Source organism: Poecilia reticulata, chromosome 11 (assembly GCF_904066995.2).
Source record: "Poecilia reticulata chromosome 11, P_reticulata-male-v2, whole genome shotgun sequence".
Classification (NCBI taxonomy): domain Eukaryota; kingdom Metazoa; phylum Chordata; class Actinopteri; order Cyprinodontiformes; family Poeciliidae; genus Poecilia; species Poecilia reticulata.
Genome location: NC_088840.1, coordinates 3,786,393 through 3,805,132, shown reverse-complemented (window position 1 = coordinate 3,805,132; position 18,740 = coordinate 3,786,393). Strand labels below are relative to the sequence as shown.

Genomic DNA, 18,740 nt, shown 5'->3' with positions numbered 1-18,740 from the left:
GTGCTGTTTTATGTACTTTGTATATTCTAATTTATCTGGTAAATGTATTGTTTGTTTGACAGACGTAACTTGCTTTATTTAATATTTTGTAATCATTCTCTTTTCTTTGAGGTCACCTGGTCATGTGTTGCCATGGAAGCGCGCCCATGAGCAGTGCTGACAAGGAACTGGTGTTTTCAATCAGCTTCACTGGGAAAACCCATTGTTTGAGAGGGAGGGGAGATGTTTTTGGATTTTGTTGGGCCCAGATTGCTTTTGTTTTAGTTTTGAAGTTGTTAGTTAATTGTAATTTAGTACAAATGAGACTTTTTCCTTTCTGGAAATGTAACTTGTCTCCACCCCTTAATTAGTCTTGGTAGGAGCCAATCCTTTAAAAGTCAGGTGGTCTAGATCAGAAGGAGACTCTCTCTCCTGTTGTGTGAAGTGAATACATGCCATGCTGTGAACTGGAATTAAGCGCTTGAAGAAATTACATAAAGAAAAAATTCAGAGCTCAACAATTGCTGGATTTTGTCTGATTTTTGGATCGCAAACCAACATACTAGTAAAAATATTGTTACAGGGTTAACAAAGGACCCATATTGCGATGACTTCCTGAAGGCGGCATTTTAGAAAGAGCAGGAGTTTCTTAAAGAGACAGAAACCCAAATTTAAGGCAGTAAATTATGAAGTCAAAGTTCATTTAAGTCATATTTTATATACACAGTATTTTTATAGTGACTATAGTTACTTGATTGTGCTATAAAATGGCACAATGTGGCTTGGAAATACAAAAGACTTTAAAAATAAAGTTACATATTCTAGATTTGCTTGAACCAAGCAATATGCAATCTTAGATAAAACACACACAAACAGACTACTTATTAAAAGACGTTGGAGAATAGAGAGGCATGAATGTGTTACAGGTGTCACTTTGCAGGTATCAAGCTGCTCCTGAACTAGGGTCAATGTCTGAAGTCTTCCCTGAGGTAAGGGAGAAATTATCTGGTCTTTTGGTCAATTGTTCACATTTCTCTTTTTAGATCAAAATAAAGTTTGCATTTCACTTGGAAATCAAGGTCTCAGACTCTGGAGGAAGAGTGGAGAGGCACTTGAAGTCCAGTGGGACGTTTGCACTCAGTGATGGTTTTGGGTGCCACGTTATCTGCTCCTGTTGGTCCTCCGGGTTTTCTCAAGTCCACAGTCACTGCAGCCGTCTACCAGGACATTCCAGCTTTCCATCTACTGACGAGCTTCATGGAGATGCTGATTTCAGTTTCCAGCAGGACTTGGGGCCCTGTCCACACTGTCAAGGGTACGAAAAGCTGCTTCAATGACCATGTTGTTTCTGTGCTTGATCAGCAATGGAATATTGTCAAGAGGAAGACGAGGGACACCAGATCCAAGAACGCAGAAGATCTGAACGGATCTGCCATAGCAACCTGAACTTCCATTTCACCTCAGCAGAACCACAGGCTGATGGCCTTCCTGCCACGCTGCATCAACGCAGTAGTTCTTGCAAACCAAGTATTGAGTACATAGAAATTAACACACTTTTCAGAAGGCTGACATTTCTGTTTTAAATATCTTTTTTTTTAAATAATCTTCTGTAATATTCACTGAATTTGGGGTTTGTGTTATCTGTAGATCTGTATTAAATCAACCAGGCATGGGTCACGTCGTACTTGACGCATGACTAGGTTAGCAAGATAACCCAGACTGGGTTGCTTTTCCCCGTACAAGTTTATGTGTAAAAAAAATGTCCATAACACCTCGGTCTGGGTACCTTTGCTCAAAAACTCATTAGCCCTCAACAAATGAATACCTAAGCTACAAAAAAAATAGATGCTTTGTCAGCTGGTGCAGTAGGATCTCACCATCACAGCCTGCACACACCAACATAACCCTGTCTTACTCTGGTACCTGGCTCGGTGGAATCCTTAAATAGGACAGGCACTTCCATGTCACGGATCTGTGCATGTGGCACATTCTGTTCCTCCTGCAGGAAAACTTCCCTGCTCTGCTGAAAACAGCGCAGAGGCCGAACACCAAGCTAAAAAGAAAGAAACATGATGCAGGTATAATTTGAATATAAATGAGGTTTGTTTTTTTCCTCCGAAAAGGAAACGTTCAACCTTCTGTGATGAGTTTAATTTAGCACTCTCCTGCCTCACACAATGCCAGTGTCCTGTGGAGATTCCAGAGGCGTAAAGGTCGAACAGCAGAGATGGAAATGATTCAGAAAGGTGGATAAATGGTCTTAGAAAGAATTTTTTTTAAAGTCTTACTTAAGATTCCTTTTGATGGGAAATTGTGTCTTTGATCTAAACCACAACACTGATCTGGTTATTGTGGGAGAACTGCCACTCCTTCCTCCAACAGAGAGAATATCTTCTGTTATCACTCACAGAGTAGCCTCTTCTGAAGAAGGGGAAATAATATGATGGCAAATTTGAATAAACCCGGGTTTAAGAGAAGCACGATGAAGGGAAATAGTTTGTAAAGCTGGACCAAGCAACACAGTTATCCGGACATCACATGTCACGCATCGTGCCTCCTCTGCAGGGGAACTTTCATGATAGAACACGACTGACCGGGCACAGTAAGGGACAAAACCTCACACCTGTCAGAAAACCGGGGAGTGTGTTCTCTTAGTGTGTGTGTGTTACTTACACAAGAGGTGGAAAAGTTCATCTGCCTGTGGAGAGTCCCACATGGCCACAGATGGGTCAGGCCAGCACAGGAAGTTGAAGCCACGCTCACAAGCCGACATAAAGTCACGTCTCTGACTCCTGTCAGTGGCAGCTGGGTCTGATCAGGTTCAGATATTACATCATCGCCGACTTTTGCCAGAGAATCACGACTAATATGAGCCAGAGTAACGTTTCAGCTGTGCGAGCAAATCCTGGTTCATTTGCTTTCTCAGATTTTGACTTTACTATAGCAGCACCTGCAGACAATCAGTTCATCAAGCAGTGATTGATTACAGGCTGCAATAAATACCAACCCACTGCTGCAGCATGCATGCAAAACAAGCAGCGACAGGGAAGATGGGCTGCTTTTCACTTCAACTACACTGAAGAAATTGAGGAATGAGTTGTGGATTGGTTTTTGGGGTGAATGTTTGAGACTGAAACCCAAGAACAGCAGCAAACACACGCTGGCCTCCCTCTAGCCGACAGCAAACCAAGCAAGTTCAGCTGCGATCTCTACATCCAGCACTTGTTTCTCTACATTCAACACTGACTCTGCAGTGAACAGCGGTTATGATCAGAGACTCTCTGCTTCAGATACACACAACCTCTGTCACACTTCTGAAATTTGAGAACATCACGTATTTCCATTTTAAAGTAGAAATTTTTTATGCATTATGCGTTTCTCCATGGCCATCAGTAAAGTGATTTACAAAACGTTAAACATGGCATCTGTTTGTGCTCAGAATATATTCTGTTTTTGTGCATTTTTGGTTCAACTTGACTGATTTTGTTTGGACTTGCGATGACAGAAAGCAACAGAAAAGGGCAGTTAAGCATTCAACGGCATGCTCATTTTTTTCTGTAGAACCCCCACAAAGGAAAAGGAAACAGAAATTCTACCAAAATTAATGGGTGAAACAACACTATAAGGAGACATTTACTGTAAATATGAACATATTTATGATTTATTACACCAAAAATGATTAAAAACCCTGAAAGGATATATGTCTGTTTTAAGAATTACAGGAAAAATACTTGAAGAGGTAGAAGAAGTTGGGTTACATTTACATGATTTTTACTATTAAAATGTCTACAGTTTCACAAGAGACCTTTGTTGCTGCATTGTCACCTGAGCAAACTCTGTTACTATGGTGACAGCAGTATCAATTTGACTGAGGTGGGACTTTTGAGTTCCCTTAAGGAAGGGGTGCTCAAGTCCAGTTCTCGAAAGCTACCATCCTGCAACTTTCAGATGCATCCCTGCTCCAACACACCTGAATCAAATTCAGGTGTGTTGGATTTATTCTCAAAGTTCATGAGAATAACTCCAATTGAGAATCTTTGGTAAGACTTAAAAAAAAACTGATTAAACCTTGCGAAGAGTAACAGGAAAAATCTCAGTATCTAGATTTGCTAAAAAGCTAGAGACACCATAAGTAAAGGGTGCTTTTTCTTTTTTTTTTCCTTTTTTACAAAGTAATGACTTGTGCGATTACATACCTTTCAAAATATTGCTTAAAAAAATTCCATCCACTTCACAGTTGCTTGCTACTTTGGGATAGTCTATCACAAAATTCCAATAAATTATTTATATAGCACCAGTTCATAAGTAATGTGCGGCCAGTCACTTCACCAAAAGAAGTCACTTCAGTTGATCACACCAAGATTATAATAGATCCTAGTGAGTGATGTTGAGAGGATTTTGTCTTTATAGATACACCATCAATGACTATATTTTAAAGAGAAGAGACCATCAGTAACAGACAGTTTTATATGACAGGACTGAATGGAAAGAAGGTAATTAGAAAGTGTGGTGTGCCCCCTGGTGGTTGATCTGATGTTCTCATTTTTGGGGGTCATAACATAGAAGCAGTGCTCTATCTGCAGCATTGTGTTTTCCAACACTATTTGTAAAGTTTCCTCAGTAGAAAAAAATCCCATGTGGAGTGTAGCAGGCCATTAGCTTTGTAGCGGAATTACATAAAATTGTACTTGTCATTACAATCTCAGTGATTACAATAGAAATTTCCAAGTCTTTTTTTCTAGAAAATTTCTGAGATTAATCTAAAGATTTCTGAGTTTTTTTTGTCTGAAATTTACTTCTTTATATCTACAATGGCCTCAATACGCCGTTTGTGATTACAAGCAACCAGACACGGCTTCAGTTGAGATTGTGAATGTCATAAGTCTGCCGCCACCCTGTGGCCAAACCAAGAAATTAAATGACAAACCTTGCCGTGCTCCCACAGGGAGGAACTAAACAAATAACTTAAAGACCACATTAACCTCATTATGTCCTTCTTAAATCACTGATCTGTTTGTAAATGTGACTGATGTACTGATCACAGAATGAAGACAAAGACAAAAGATATGTAACTGCTAGAACATAAAACATCACTGTGGTAGAGGAGAGGAGCCTGATGACTAAAGGATCTGCCTCCCATTCTACCTGTAGAACATGATCAAAAGTAGGATCTATTCTTTTCAATCTCACCTTAATTCCTGCTGAAGCTGAAGGCTTTTTATACATTTTTTTTTTACTTCCTGATAGTAAAAAATTTATAAAGAATCCTGTCTTGGTTTCACAAATTCATGGACTAGTTTTTCATGATCACTTTGAGATAGACAGAGAATATTTCTATGCAAAATTTATTTAGTGACATTATTGAGGTTAAAGAAGGAAATTCTAAAAAGCTGTTTTCATAAAAGATTCGAATGACATGTCCTGGTGAAAGATAACAAGCTTCTTTATTTTATTACTACTTTTCCTCATTTTCTATATTGTCACCTTCCTAAAATAATGGCCTTAGCCATTTTTTTGCCATTAGTGATTTTGGAAACAGTGATTTTTCCCCCCCTTTTTTTGGTCAAAATAGGATTTAGGCAACAAAAAAGGCACAAAAAAAAAAAGACTTAGGCCATTATTTATTTTATGAAGATGGTGACATTTTTGTTTCTGAACCAAGCTGTGAATCATTTTAACAACAGCCAAGCAGTTTTGTGAAGGGCCTGAGGGTAAGTTAAGTTTATGGTTAATAAAATAATTGAAACAAATGTGGCGCTTATTCTCCCAACACTTCTAAGGTCAGCATTAGAGCAAACAGAAATGCTGCATGTTTTTCAGGTGCTGATTAGTGGAGGTGATTGGAACGCGTGTTCAAGGCCCGTTACCGGAGCAAGGCCGAAAAACAATCTATTTTTCTTTTAAACTGTTTTAGTTTCCATTTGAGAGGAGACAGAATTCCATAACAAAGATAAAACTAATCTTTCCAACTGAAGGTTACTGACTTCCGGAGAGTGTGTTCATTCAGTCTAGCAGAGTAAAAGTTAGAGCTGATCTTGGTGTTTGTATGGCTTTCACACTACCAGAAGAAGATCACCTCACAGAGCATTTATCAAATGTATTGACGTGTGTCTAAATAAACAGGTCTTAATAAATATTGCATTTTATGGTTTAATAATCTAGTGATCAGCACCGGCATGTTTCTGTAAAGTAAAAGATTACTTTATCTTAATCTCATGTATTGTTGAAGGCACATTTCCTGGTCGGAGAGTGACACGTTTGCAAAATCTCTGATTTCTGAATGATTCTCACGCAAACCAAAAGATGACCTGCGACTTGTTCTGTGACAGAGAAGTTAGGATGTAAGTTCATCTGAGGTAATAACTACCAGAATATTATTTTACTTCAATCAATCAATCAAATTTTATTTGTATAGCACATTTCAGCAGAAAGGCATTTCAAAGTGCTTTACAAAATAAAAAATAAAAAATAAAAACAGCATGTGACATTGAATCAACAGCAAGAAAGCGAAAGATAAAAAAAAAGATAAAAACATACTTTTGTTACGGAATTTAAGCGCCTGTCGTCGCCGGACTGCACCGTCAAGTTTAACACGGGTATTATCCAGGCCCCGTCGCCTAACAGGACAAGGTCTCCAATGCATGAATACTTGAAGTATTCATGAGTGGTTCTGGATATTTAAAAAAACCTAGGCCATGTCAGTTCATGATGTAGAACTAAGTCTTCTGAGTATCTGTAGTGGTCACCAGACCACATCCACTTACAACTACAACAACTCAGGAGGGAGAAGTTCACCCGGCAACTGGTGGGATGCCAATTCAAACCCATGCTCCGTCCGTCTCAGCTGTTGCATCCTTGGGCAAGAGGCTACACCCGCCCTGCCTGCTGGTGACGGTGAAAGGCCCGGGTCAGGGCAGTAGCTGTTTGTTGAAAAACAAAAAGTTTGCAATTGCAATGTTTAAGAAATTAAATTAAAATCACACGTGAATAAATTTGTTCACACGGTAAGTCATTAAAATTCATGGCAGCAACGGATGTAAACATTTGCATGAGCTCATCATGTCTCAGAGGAGACGTTGGCGTCTCATTCAGGCGTTTGGAGCGTCTACATATGCAGCGTTTCCGGGAAATTGTAGTTAATGATTTTACAAAAGAGCTTTGATTTTAGCACTTAAGAATGACAACTTTTTATGAACTGTGATGCTGTGAAAGCCCTGGTGGAGCCAGATGTATGTCGTCTATTCACACATACCCATGTGGGTTTTGATTTTTCTCTCCCTCAATACACCACCTCCAGTGAAAAACTGCATTTTGTGTTTACTTGTGTTGTCTCTTAAAATGGTTTGATGTTCTGAAACACTGAAGTGTGACAAACATTTTTCACACTAATGTATTTCTCTTCTCAGTGTTTTAACCGTTCAGCCAGGCAGAGATTTAAAGAGGAGTGACAAAAGCAAAAGAGATGGATCAGCAGTGCTTGTCAAAAACTGATGCTATCACCCAGGACATGATACTGTGAAATATTGCCTCTGCTTATTAGACTCACTAAAGGCACTCGGATTTATCACTGGATATAAACAGCTGTAGTTAAATGACCATCTCGTTCCACATACAGTTTCTCAGTGGTCCATTTTTATTTCTAAATCAATTCTTGGCTTGTTGCCCTCATATTTCTCTTCCTATGTGTCACCCGAACCCAGGATGTCGTCACTCAGTTTGTGCAGATTTAGGGACAGCAGCCTCCTCTTACTCTGCACTGTCACTGAGGAATCACCTCAGAAAAGAACTGAACTCTGATCCAATTCTGTAGGGTAAATTTAAAATGGGTCAAAAATGTGGAGAAAATGGCAGCAGGGCGCCGCCTTTGTTGTTGATCTATCTTTTATTGAATCTTGATATTTAAGATTTATTATCTTAAATATTCTGAGACTGATGGCTGCACAGTGGCGCAGTTGGTAGAGCTGTTGCCTTGCAGCAAGAAGGTTCTGGGTTCAACTCCCGGCCCCGGTCTTTCTGCATGGAGTTTGCATGTTCTCCCTGTGCATGCGTGGGTTCTCTCCGGGTACTCTGGTTTCCTCCCACAGTCCAAAAACATGACTGTTAGGTTAATTGACCTCTCCAAATTGCCCCTAGGTGTGAGTGTGTGTGTGCATGGTTGTTTGTCCTGTGTATCTCTGTGTTGCCCTGCGACAGACTGGCGACCTGTCCAGGGTGTATCCCGCCTCTCACCCAGCACGCCAGCTGGAGATGGGCACCAGCAACTCTCCCGACCCCACTAAGGGACAAGTGTGCAGGAAAATGGATGGATTCTGAGACTGTACTTTAAAGATGTAGCTCATATATATTTTACATATATGTTGAAACTGTCACCATGTTGTGACAGTACAGTATTAGACAGATAATCTGTGAAAAAAAATCAAGCTAACTATTAATAACCAATCACTAAGACCTAAGACCCTCCAAGAGGAGGGTCTTAGTGCTGTCAATCACCCTCTGTGTAGCACTCCTCATGCTCTTCTCCCCCCACACCACCTTAATCTCTGCTACTTTGCAGTTAGGAGAGCCTGCTGTGAATGCTAAAGCTAGTTAGCATGACCACAGATGTCGGTGGATAAATGGTTTTCCTGTAACAGTGAATTGTTTCTCTGCCTATAGCACATTAAAAAGCATATGTACGAGGTTGACTGACAGCAATAACAGTGCATCTTGGTGACAAACATGCATGTCATGATGTGTGTATATTTATTTTGATTATATGTGGCTGGCATGATGCAGCAGTTAAACATTTCTCTTCTCTGTTTCTTTATTCTCCAAACTAATTGTAGAAAATGCCACAATTTTTATGATTGATATATTATTTTTTTGACGTATTTAATCATCAGTGCAGAGGAAGACAAGAAAGCACAAATCAGAGCAGATGAGCTGTGTGACTCCACCACTGCAGCAACTGTAGATAATCAGTACATCACGCTGTGATTGGCTGAAGGCTGCAATAAATACCAACTCACCGCTGCGTACATGCAGAGCAAGTAGCTGCTGGGGATTTGGGCTGCTTTTGCTGTGACCAGACTGAAGAGGCATGGAAATGACTTGTGGATTTGGTTTTGGGTAAGTGAACTATTTTTTTTCCTTTTAATCAAGGTTTACAGATGAAAGTTTTAGTTTTGGTATTAATTTCTTCAATGTTTTTTCCCTGAACAGGATCTTGCTGATTTGCTTAGTTCAAGCAGAACTTGCTGGTTGTTCTTGGCCTAATGACGGTAAGAGTTGCAAATCAGTCACACTTTGCCTCACTCTCTCCATCTCTCTAAATGAAATTTGTCTCTCTGTCTTGCAGCACAGAGAACGGAGAACACAAACTCTGGCTTCCCTCCACCAGATGGCATACAGAGAAAATTCAGCAGCGATTTCCAGAACCAACAAGGTTTCTTCTCTCCTCCCTCAGTCCAGGTCCAGACCAGTAGCTTTAACACTAAGCCAGCAGCGAAAAGTGGTTACGATAGGAAGCCCTTCACCAGCGGGATAACACAATCGCGCTCTCAACCGGTTCAAAGCTCAGGGAGGCTGGTGAAGAACATCGTTGGGTCAAAAGCCAAGAGCCAGAGCACTTTGCCTGCTGAGCAGAGTCCAAGGGTGAGCCAAAGGGAAGGCTACTCCTTCAGGCCAGCTTCCTACATGGACCCTTCCTCTCAAGGGCAAAAGGGCTCATCAGCCATCTTGTTCGGTCTGGTTGGTCCAGGTCCACGTAGTTCTATTCGGATGCAGACGTCTGCTCAGGGTCGTGCAAGGAAAGTCCCTTCAGGCCGTGTATCTCAAGGTGAAAACATCAGGAGTTTCTTGCCTCACGCTGCAGCTGGGAGGTTTTATCCCAGCCCACAGTACGCTCTAAATACCAGAGGCTACAGGCCAAGGAGTCTGCTCACTGGCCTGGCTGCTCCCAGAAGTGGCAGAGAGGGAGAGTCCGCTCTGAGGTTTGCTCCAGTAATGGTCTATGACCTTCCAGAACCCTTCGGTGGCTCGGCCATCAGACGGCTGAAAAGACCTACTGAGCAGGAGGCGGTACGTGTCCAGAAGCAACAGCAGGTCTATCGGGCTCCACAGAGGGTACCGCTTTACAAACCTGAACGAACAAGCAGCCATTCAGAATATGACTGGAGCAGGAAGATGCCGTACCAAGGTCCATTCCAGAAGCCATATTGGATTGACACACCACCACGACCTCAGAGGGCAGCGGCGTCCAATCCTGACCTCCCCAGTGTTCATCCAGCCTCCAAATGGTCTAAGTTCAACCACTATCAACGCTAAACCTAGTGTCTTCAATTTTAAAAATAGCATGCTGAAATAAAACAAATGGTTTTTTTGGGGGGTTTTAAGCTCTTGTGTGTGTTTTTCTTTTAAATTCCAGTTAAAGTTTAAAATCAAACAACTTTAGGAGCAAAGACACTTTACAGGACACAGTATTTCAGGTGCTTCTCATACAATAGTCTCAAATGTACCACAAGAATCTTATTCCATTTGCTCAAACACATCTGAATAAAAAACTTAGGTCACTAGCAGAACTCGGTGGAACCAGTTTGTATTTTGAGATGTCTAATAAATAATAGTAGCAAGAGTGAAGTCAGTTTTGAAGCAATAACACTATTTTTAGGGAGCAGCTATAAAAGTTTTATTTTCTCAGACTGGGAATATAAGAATTCAAATGTAGCTTGTTTCCAGCATGTAGAAACTTTTAAAAATCCCTGAATATTTTGTTGTATATAATCCTTTATTTCCACAGGAACAATCTCTTTGAGACTTGTCTCATTTATAGTTTTAAACTTACATTTGTAAAATCTAAAGATGCTAAAAAAAAGTGACAAAACATCTTTGTGCTCAAACATGCAAACAAATGTTATAGTTTCTACTAGACTTGTGTTAACAGAAAATAGGCCAATGTGCTAAAGGGGGAGACTACTTCCTGCAGTGCAATGTGAGATTGCAAAAGTGTGTTGTGCAACCTTGTGGATTATCTTTGGAAATAAAACTGTTTTATTTTTCTTCTTTCCAAACTCCCACAGAGGAATGAGATCTTGGTAAAACAATTATACAAATGACTGTGTTTTATATTTACATGAAGGCTTGTCTGTCACTATAGTCACTATCTTCAATGTTCAAAAAGCTGAGTACAAAGGACAAAAAATGTTGCATTCACTCACTCAGACTGGAGGTCAGTTACCCAGTATGCATGTATGCATGGCTCTGGACTGTTTGGAAAAGGTTAAAACCAAGGATCATCTTGCTGCAAGACAGCAGTGCTAACACTGCATTGTGCAGTATTTTGCAATCACCAGAGAAACTCTTATTTTAGCACAGTGGATTTGTTACATGTAATATTTACTTGACCTGGATTCAAAAAAGACGAACCGAGCTCAGGGCACAAGCTAAAACAAACCCTCATGAAGTTCGTTGATTCCCTCTCAAAACAGGAAATAAAGTTAATATTACATTTAAGAATCAAGAAGGGATTCTTAAAAGAGATTCAAAAGATAACACAGCAGGGTTCATTGAAGAGTTGTGGTATCAATTTCTCCTGTCCAAAACATCCCAGAAATCCTCCGGAGATTAAATCAAAGTTATCTAAGGTAGTTTTACAGTCTTTGTTTTTTGATTCAAAACCTGGGTTTAGCCATCACCCCAAACAGACGGCCAACAATGGATGTTGTTCTGAAAACATGAGAATTTTAGTCTGTTTTTTTTTTTTTGCAACATTCACTGACATTATTTAGTTTTGGTCAGAAATTCATTTTATTTTTAGCTATGAAGTAAGCTCTTTTTTTTTTAAATAACTAAAAATTGACTGCATCACCTTTTGAAAAGTACAATTTTTATCCTCTAAATCAGGGATCCCCAAACTTTTTCCTGTGAGGGCCACATGACTTTTCCCTTCTCTGCTGGGGGCCGGAGTCAGTTTGTAGCAGAAAAGGTGTAACGATTGCAGGAGTGCCGAAGTGTAAAAATGTATTGTTTTCCAGAAAGCACAATCAAACAACATTCTCTGGGTTCTTCACAGAAAAAAGGCAGAAAATAAATAGTAACACTATTAATGAAATAAATAATAACTAAATAACCCTCTCTGGGTTCGTCACAGAAAAAATCCAGGAAGGATTATAGTCCCTATTTTCCGAACTATGAGCCGCACCGGACTATAAGCCACAAACCCATTTTCTTTTTTTTTAAACCAGTAAACATACACATATAAGCCACAGATATCTGTGACGCTCCAGGTTTTCCACAACGATGCAGCAGCAGCAGAGGGAGGCGGACACCCAAAATTTGAGTCATAATAGGTCAATTGAATATCACATTTATTACAGTTCAATAAGAAAAAGTTGCCAAGATTAGATTTAACAGAACTGATTACAGTAGTTTCCGAACGGTAACTGTAACAGTAAAAGTGTTGATCCTTCATGTCTGCTGCTAGCATGTGCTAAATGAAAATGGGCACCTTCTTGTTCTTCTTCTTCTGCTGCTTCTTCTTTAGATTTCAACAGCAGCTTGCATCCATTAGTGCTGCACTACTGCCATCTACTGTATCCTAATATCTATACCTCAAATTATCATAATGATCCCAGTATTAAAAAAAACACGAAAAATCTTCTTTTTCCCCTCAATGCTATTTAACTGATCAACAACATTCTCAAATTTCAATTCCCTATTAAAATCTAATTCCGTTTTAATGGGCGCTTTCTTCTTTTATTTCCAATGATTCACTTCCTGAAGCTGCACAGTGGCGCAGTTGGTAGAGCTGTTGCCTTGCAGCAAGAAGGTTCTGGGTTCGATTCCCGGCCCGGTCTTTCTGCATGGAGTTTGCATGTTCTCCCTGTGCATGGTGGGTTTTCTCCAGGTACTCCGGTTTCCTCCCACAGTCCAAAAACATGACTGTCAGGTTAATTGGCCTCTCCAAATTGCCCCGAGGTGTGAGTGTGTGTGTGCATGGTTGTGTGTCCTGTGTGTCTCTGTGTTGCCCTGCGACAGACTGTCCAGGGTGAACCCCGCCTCTCGCCCGAAACGTTGGCTGGAGATGGGCACCAGCACCCCTCCTGACCCCACTGAGGGAAAAAGGGTGCAAGAAAATGGATGGATGGATGGATTCACTTCCTGCTAAAGAGCCCCCTGCTGGTTGAAGAAATATCCACATATAAACGGCTTATAGTCCGGAAAATACGATATATGAAAAAAAATCTGAATGCTCTCTGGTATTGTTCAGGGGGCCGGACCAAATGTGGAGGCGGGCCGGATCCTGCCCGCAGGCCGTAGTTTGGGGACCACTGCTCAAAATGATTAGCACTCAATTTGGACACTTGGAAAGTAAAGTTAAAGCTTGTAGTATGCAACTTTTATAAACAATACATTTTTATTTTTACATATTTGTTAAAACTGTCACCATGTTGTGGTGAGAATAACATGACAGGAAAGCAAGTAATCAGATGACTGGGATGAGCTGGGTGACTGCAACACCTGCAGACAATCAGTTCATCAAGCAGTGATTGGCTGAAAGCAGCAATAAACACCAACTCACTGCTTCACATGCAGAGCAAGCAGCTTCTGCAGAGTTGGGTTGTTTTTTTGCTCTGACCAGACTGAAGAGGAAATGACTCTTCAGTCATTTCCATGCCTGAAGAGCATCAGAGCATTTATCGAAGTGTTCAATGTGTCTGATATTTAATGAGGTTTTTTTTTCTTAAACAGAATCTTGCTGATTTGCTTAGTTCAAATAGAGCTTGGTGGTGGCTTCTGGGTTGAAGAAGGTAAGGATTGTTTAAAAAAATAAAAAAAAAAAGCAGGGTTGGGGCAGGAATAGTACATTCACTTATTAACTTACAAACACATTCAATGCAACTTTGTCTTGTAGCACTGAGACCCCAGAACAGCAACACACATGCTGCATTCCTCTACTCAGCTCTGAGAGATCGCAAACAAGACACCACCATGACATCAACACAGTGGGGTGTATTTAGGGCACAGTATCATTATGCCCAAAAGGAATCTAGTATTCGTTCATATCTCATTGTTTCAGTTTTAGAGGGACAGAATTTCAAACCAAACCCTAGAATTCTCCAGTCAAGGCCATGAACACAAAGTGTGTATTCAGTTCAAGTTAAAAGTAACAATAAAAGATTTTTGTTATAATTATCCTCCGTTTGATCTAGATTTATGCTTAAATGCCAATTTCAAATCAGTTTAATCCCAAGAAAACTGTTTAAAAAATGGACAATGTGCTTATCAATATTAATGTATGAAGAATGTCCGTCTCAAGTTTTCATCAGTGTCAAAATTTGCTGAAAAATCAGTTTGAAGGATACGTTTTCCTTCTAATCAATGAGCTTATGTGATATTGATGAAAATGAAATCAAGAGGCTATGCATATTTATTAGCACTACAGCTTTTTTCACTCCAATTAGATAAAATGAAGGATTATATTCACAACTTCATAATAGCCTATTTCTAATTCCCAAAATTGTTGAATCAAAATTACTTGTGCACCCCAAACAATTATGGGGAAAAAAGGACAAAGAAAGGGTTAAGATTTTTTTTAAAATATACATTTAAAAAAATCTTTTCAACAATAAACTACATTGTAAATCTTTAATTAAGTTAGTAATTTTTTTAAAGGAATGTGTATATCATATTAGACCCAGAACATTAAAAGGATTTTGCAGGTGTGCCTCATTAAAAGAGGTTTACGTTGTGATTAAAAAAAAAAAAAGAAAAGAAAAGGTGTCGACCAAACATGTTTTGTTGATTCTGAGCAATAAAAACAAGATTTAGGTCACTTTTATGGAAATGTATGTAGACAAGTTAATACATTGATTAACAGTATATCTGGATGAATCAAAGTCAGAGAGATGTCATACATCTATTACTATAACTGCGTTACAGTCAACATTTCTATTGTAAGATGTGACTCAGCCTGAAGTTGACTGCCAAGTGTAACTGGTTTGATGTAAATGAAGCAGACTAAAATGTGACCTCATGACCAAAAATACTTCCATCTACACGAGAAAACCATAAAAACAGCGATGCGTCTCTAAAGCAGGCTTGGCGCAGCGGTTCTGACTGAAAACTATCGCAGCCATTCATTTTCCAACAGGACTCATCTCGTTCCAGTCGTTCTCTGAGAACTGATGCGTTTCGAGTTCTAACCAGACGAGGGCGCCACAGCGTCAGAGACAGAGGAAGAGCCAGCTGATATGAAAGGTGACGTCTGGAAGTTCCTCAGAAATTCAGCGAGTTTTTTGTTGTGCATATATATAATCACCCTGTTGGAAGCGTGTGCGGATGAGTGGGACTGAGCTGTGAGGGATTTGTTCAGTGCTCTCTTGATGGGATTAGAACAGCTTGACAATCTCTTTACAGAGCCGGGGAAAGCTCTGGCAGCGCGTGTTTACCGCTCACTGCGACGATAGTTTGTCATGGCTCAATAAAGAATCCATGACAGATGTCCTTAGCGCTCTCTATTCTTCAGGTGACAGGTTTGAAGGAAGTTTTAAAGCATGGACGGGTTGGCAGCCGTATTCATGGCATCGGGTTGTTTCAGTTGTGGTCTGGAGCTCTGGACAGAAAAAGTCCTTCCAGTGGTCACTACTGACCCATTGCAACTACGTCCCTTAATCATTCGAAGCGCCATGATGGACGTTGGAAGCGAGGGACGGGAGTGTTGAGACGTTGTTTTCCCAAGTTGTTTTTGCAGGTTTCTTAATCACTTCTTCTTCGAGTCGAGCTAATTTATCTGTGAACGTAACACCTGGTTCGGGCTCATAGACGGCGGGGTTTACAGAAGCCTGAAACGGCTAGCTTGGAAACTGACCCGTACGTCCTGCCCCCTGACGTGTTCATCAAATGACCGACTTTGCTTGAATTCACACCACAAGATTTACATCACTATGTCATAAACAGCGGCTCTCCTTAAACCAGAGCAGTATTAGAAATATAAGAGGAGACGCTAACCAGTTTTTTCAGTACATGCTAGGCTACATCACGATGGGGCACTACTCCCTTGGTTACTGGGGGTTAGACTCGTACCTTCGCCGTAAAGCAATATTTGATGTTTCTAATCATACTTAAAGTATATGAACGTTAATCTTCTTACCTTGTAAAAAGTGCAAATTCACGGTTACACCGAGGGCTGCCCGTCATTATGATTGACTACTGTTATCTAACGCTGCCCTAACCTCCCTCATTAAAAGTTATACAATAAAATGAAAAGTTTGGCTTGTATCCTTATCTGTTTGTGCCGCCGACCGCGCAGCACCCAATGTTAAGTATGTTGCTGGGGTTTCATGGGACTGATCAAAATTTAATGGAAAAGTACCCAAGAGGCTCAAGGGAACTCTGGAGAAGCTGCAGGGGTCTTTAGCTCAGGTAGGTGGATTTGTTGACAGGACTGCTGTCAAAAAAAAAATAAAAAAATATATATATATATATATAGACTTAAGCGCCTGTATCTTGCTGAAAAGTCACATGTATCTTAGTTTTGTCTTATTTCAAATGTACAGGGATGTTTGGACTAGAAACTAGACCAAAATATTTGGTAAGATTTTGTAACTTTTAGCTTTAAAAATATTGAAAACCATATATCATAGTCCTTCCAGTTCCCTGTTTGCTATTTTTTGTTTTTCTCTCACACAAAAACCCAACAGAATCTACTGACGTTTCTGGTGTCCAGTTTATTTCCATCTCACTGACACACTTCAGAGTCCAGCTCTTTCAGACAAAATCCTGGCAACTAAAACAAGGACTTCACTTAGTTTTTGGGGGTTTTTTTTCTGAGGGCATCTTGATCTCAGTGAGACTTCCTAAATGAACAGAACTTCAGTGGAGCCACATGAAGAAGACGCAGGTGCCTTTGAACACCCAGCTGGTGCTACATTTAGCCCATGCTGACTGTTTTTGCTCTAATGGATGTTATTTTGTTCCTTTCCTTGAGGACCACAATGGAAATAAATATTTGCACATTTTGTAACGCCGTCTGTCAGTGCGTCGTTTCCTCTAACAGTGCATGTTCTAAGTTAAACCTGCTGCCATGTTTCTGATGGGTTATTTTACAGCAGTCATCTGTCAAGACTTCAAGTAGGAAAAATTTTTCCACAGCTGTCTTATCAGTGGGGGGGTTTTGTAACCCGCCCACGTAAATATGTATGACAGGATCAGCAGTTTTTGATCCAGGTACAAAGACAGCGGTGCATCGTCGTGTTGGCATGTCAGTCATGTCATGCGCAGCAAACTCCGCTGAGTGGTGTGCCTGCAGTGATTTGATTTCAGAAATGTCAGCCAAAAAAAAAAAAAAAAACTGCTTCAGTGCCTGAGATGTACAAGCCGCATGAAGAATGTAGTTTGTTCAGCTTCTACAACCATAGATTCTGATGCTTTTTTGCAAAATGATTCATGGTTCATGAATGAGTTTCCACCCTTTTTTACCAATTGATCTCTGAAATGTGTGGAGTGCATCTGAATTCAGCTTTCTCAACTCAAGTAATTTTGCAGTATGTATCTACCAGTTTAACACACAAGCAGACTGAAATGTTTGCTCAGTCTGGCTGGCTGGAGAGTCTGAGCAGCAATTTTCAAGTAATTTGAGCTGCTAGCATGTCACCAGTCTGTCGTACAGCAACAGTCTTTGGTCAGAGGCCTCTTCTGACTTGTTTCAAGACAGATCCTTCCTGACCCACAGCATCACTTTCCATGACAACTTTGAAAATATTTGAATGATATGAGTTATAGCAACATTTAATTTCCCTTTTGGATAAATATATATATTTTTTAAATTCAACTGAATAAAGACACAATTTTCTGAGTGCACAACTAATACGTCCTGTAATTCCCCCACCCGAGTTGTCAATATCTGCAGCTCCTCAAGAGTTATCATGGGGCTCTTGGGTGCATTCTCGTAACATTTGTCAAAAACCTGCGAAGACTGAGTTGCCTCTGGTCGTTCACAAACCACACAGAGGTTTCCAAAAATCAAGTCAGAATCAGAACCAAAGGAAGCATGGACATCAACATATGTAGGGTCATAAAATGTCAGAAAACTCTTGAAAGGTTAAACAGACATGTGATGTAAAACCTTTCATTTTTGTTGTATTTCAAGCGTAACTGATGCTAAACTAACTAATCTTGGCAGAAACCCAGTAAGAGTCATCTAGTAGCATTGACGTGCATCAAACACACACCACCCAGAGGAGGACCCTGTGTGTTGTTACTCTAAATTCCTTGCAAAGACCGTCTGTAATCATTGCAGGGGTAGTTTACCTTAACATAAAACGGGCCGGCCTCCTCTGTTGAGTCATGACATTAACGGTGGGTTGACGTCAATCTGCTTCACCACAAGGGGGCTTTCAGAAACAGCGAAGTGGGTGAACAAGCTGTTTACAACTGCTGATATAACTTTTATGTTTTTATAATATGTCATTTAAAATTGTCACTATGTCAGAAGTCAGGATGGTGTAATATGACACAGATAATCTGTGAAAAACTTGAGTTCTGGGTCCTACCTGTCTGTGGTCCATCTTTAATTGCAGATAGCAGGCAATGTTTTGGTGCATTACCGCCACCTGCTGGAATTTGATGAGAAATATAAACAAATTTGTAAAATAAACGAAAAAAATCATGGAAAAAAAGACCCGCTGGAGGAAGTGAAGTACAGAACAAGGCTACAACAAATCCAATTAAAGTCTATTAATACTTTTTCAGAGCAAATCAGAAATAAAAGCACAGCAAACATC

At 40.2% G+C, this 18,740-nt stretch overlaps 1 protein-coding gene and 1 long non-coding RNA gene across 2 annotated transcripts; one reads left to right on the top strand and one right to left on the bottom strand.

The window, feature by feature from the left end:
* Positions 1-677: 677 nt before the first annotated feature.
* Positions 678-3,335, bottom strand: LOC103471998 (uncharacterized). Its single transcript, XR_534782.2, has 2 exons — positions 2,653-3,335; positions 678-1,285 (listed from the first exon to the last, which is right to left on the bottom strand). It is a non-coding gene; the product is annotated as an uncharacterized LOC103471998 (long non-coding RNA).
* A 5,625-nt stretch (positions 3,336-8,960) lies between these two features.
* LOC103471997 (uncharacterized) lies at positions 8,961-10,352 on the top strand. Its single transcript, XM_008421337.2, has 3 exons — positions 8,961-9,087; positions 9,181-9,239; positions 9,317-10,352. The coding sequence occupies exons 1-3, from the start codon at positions 9,059-9,061 to the stop codon at positions 10,282-10,284; spliced, it is 1,056 nt and encodes a 351-aa protein (XP_008419559.2). The 5' UTR covers positions 8,961-9,058; the 3' UTR covers positions 10,285-10,352.
* The last annotated feature ends 8,388 nt before the right edge of the window (positions 10,353-18,740 follow it).

Excerpts from the sequence above, each read along its gene's own strand:
- LOC103471997 (XM_008421337.2), top strand. The coding sequence starts at position 9,059 with ATGGAAATGACTTGTGGATTTGGTTTTGG. Across the intron at positions 9,088-9,180 it reads ACTTGTGGATTTGGTTTTGG|GATCTTGCTGATTTGCTTAG; the intron begins GTAAGTGAACTA and ends TTCCCTGAACAG. Across the intron at positions 9,240-9,316 it reads TTGTTCTTGGCCTAATGACG|CACAGAGAACGGAGAACACA; the intron begins GTAAGAGTTGCA and ends TCTGTCTTGCAG.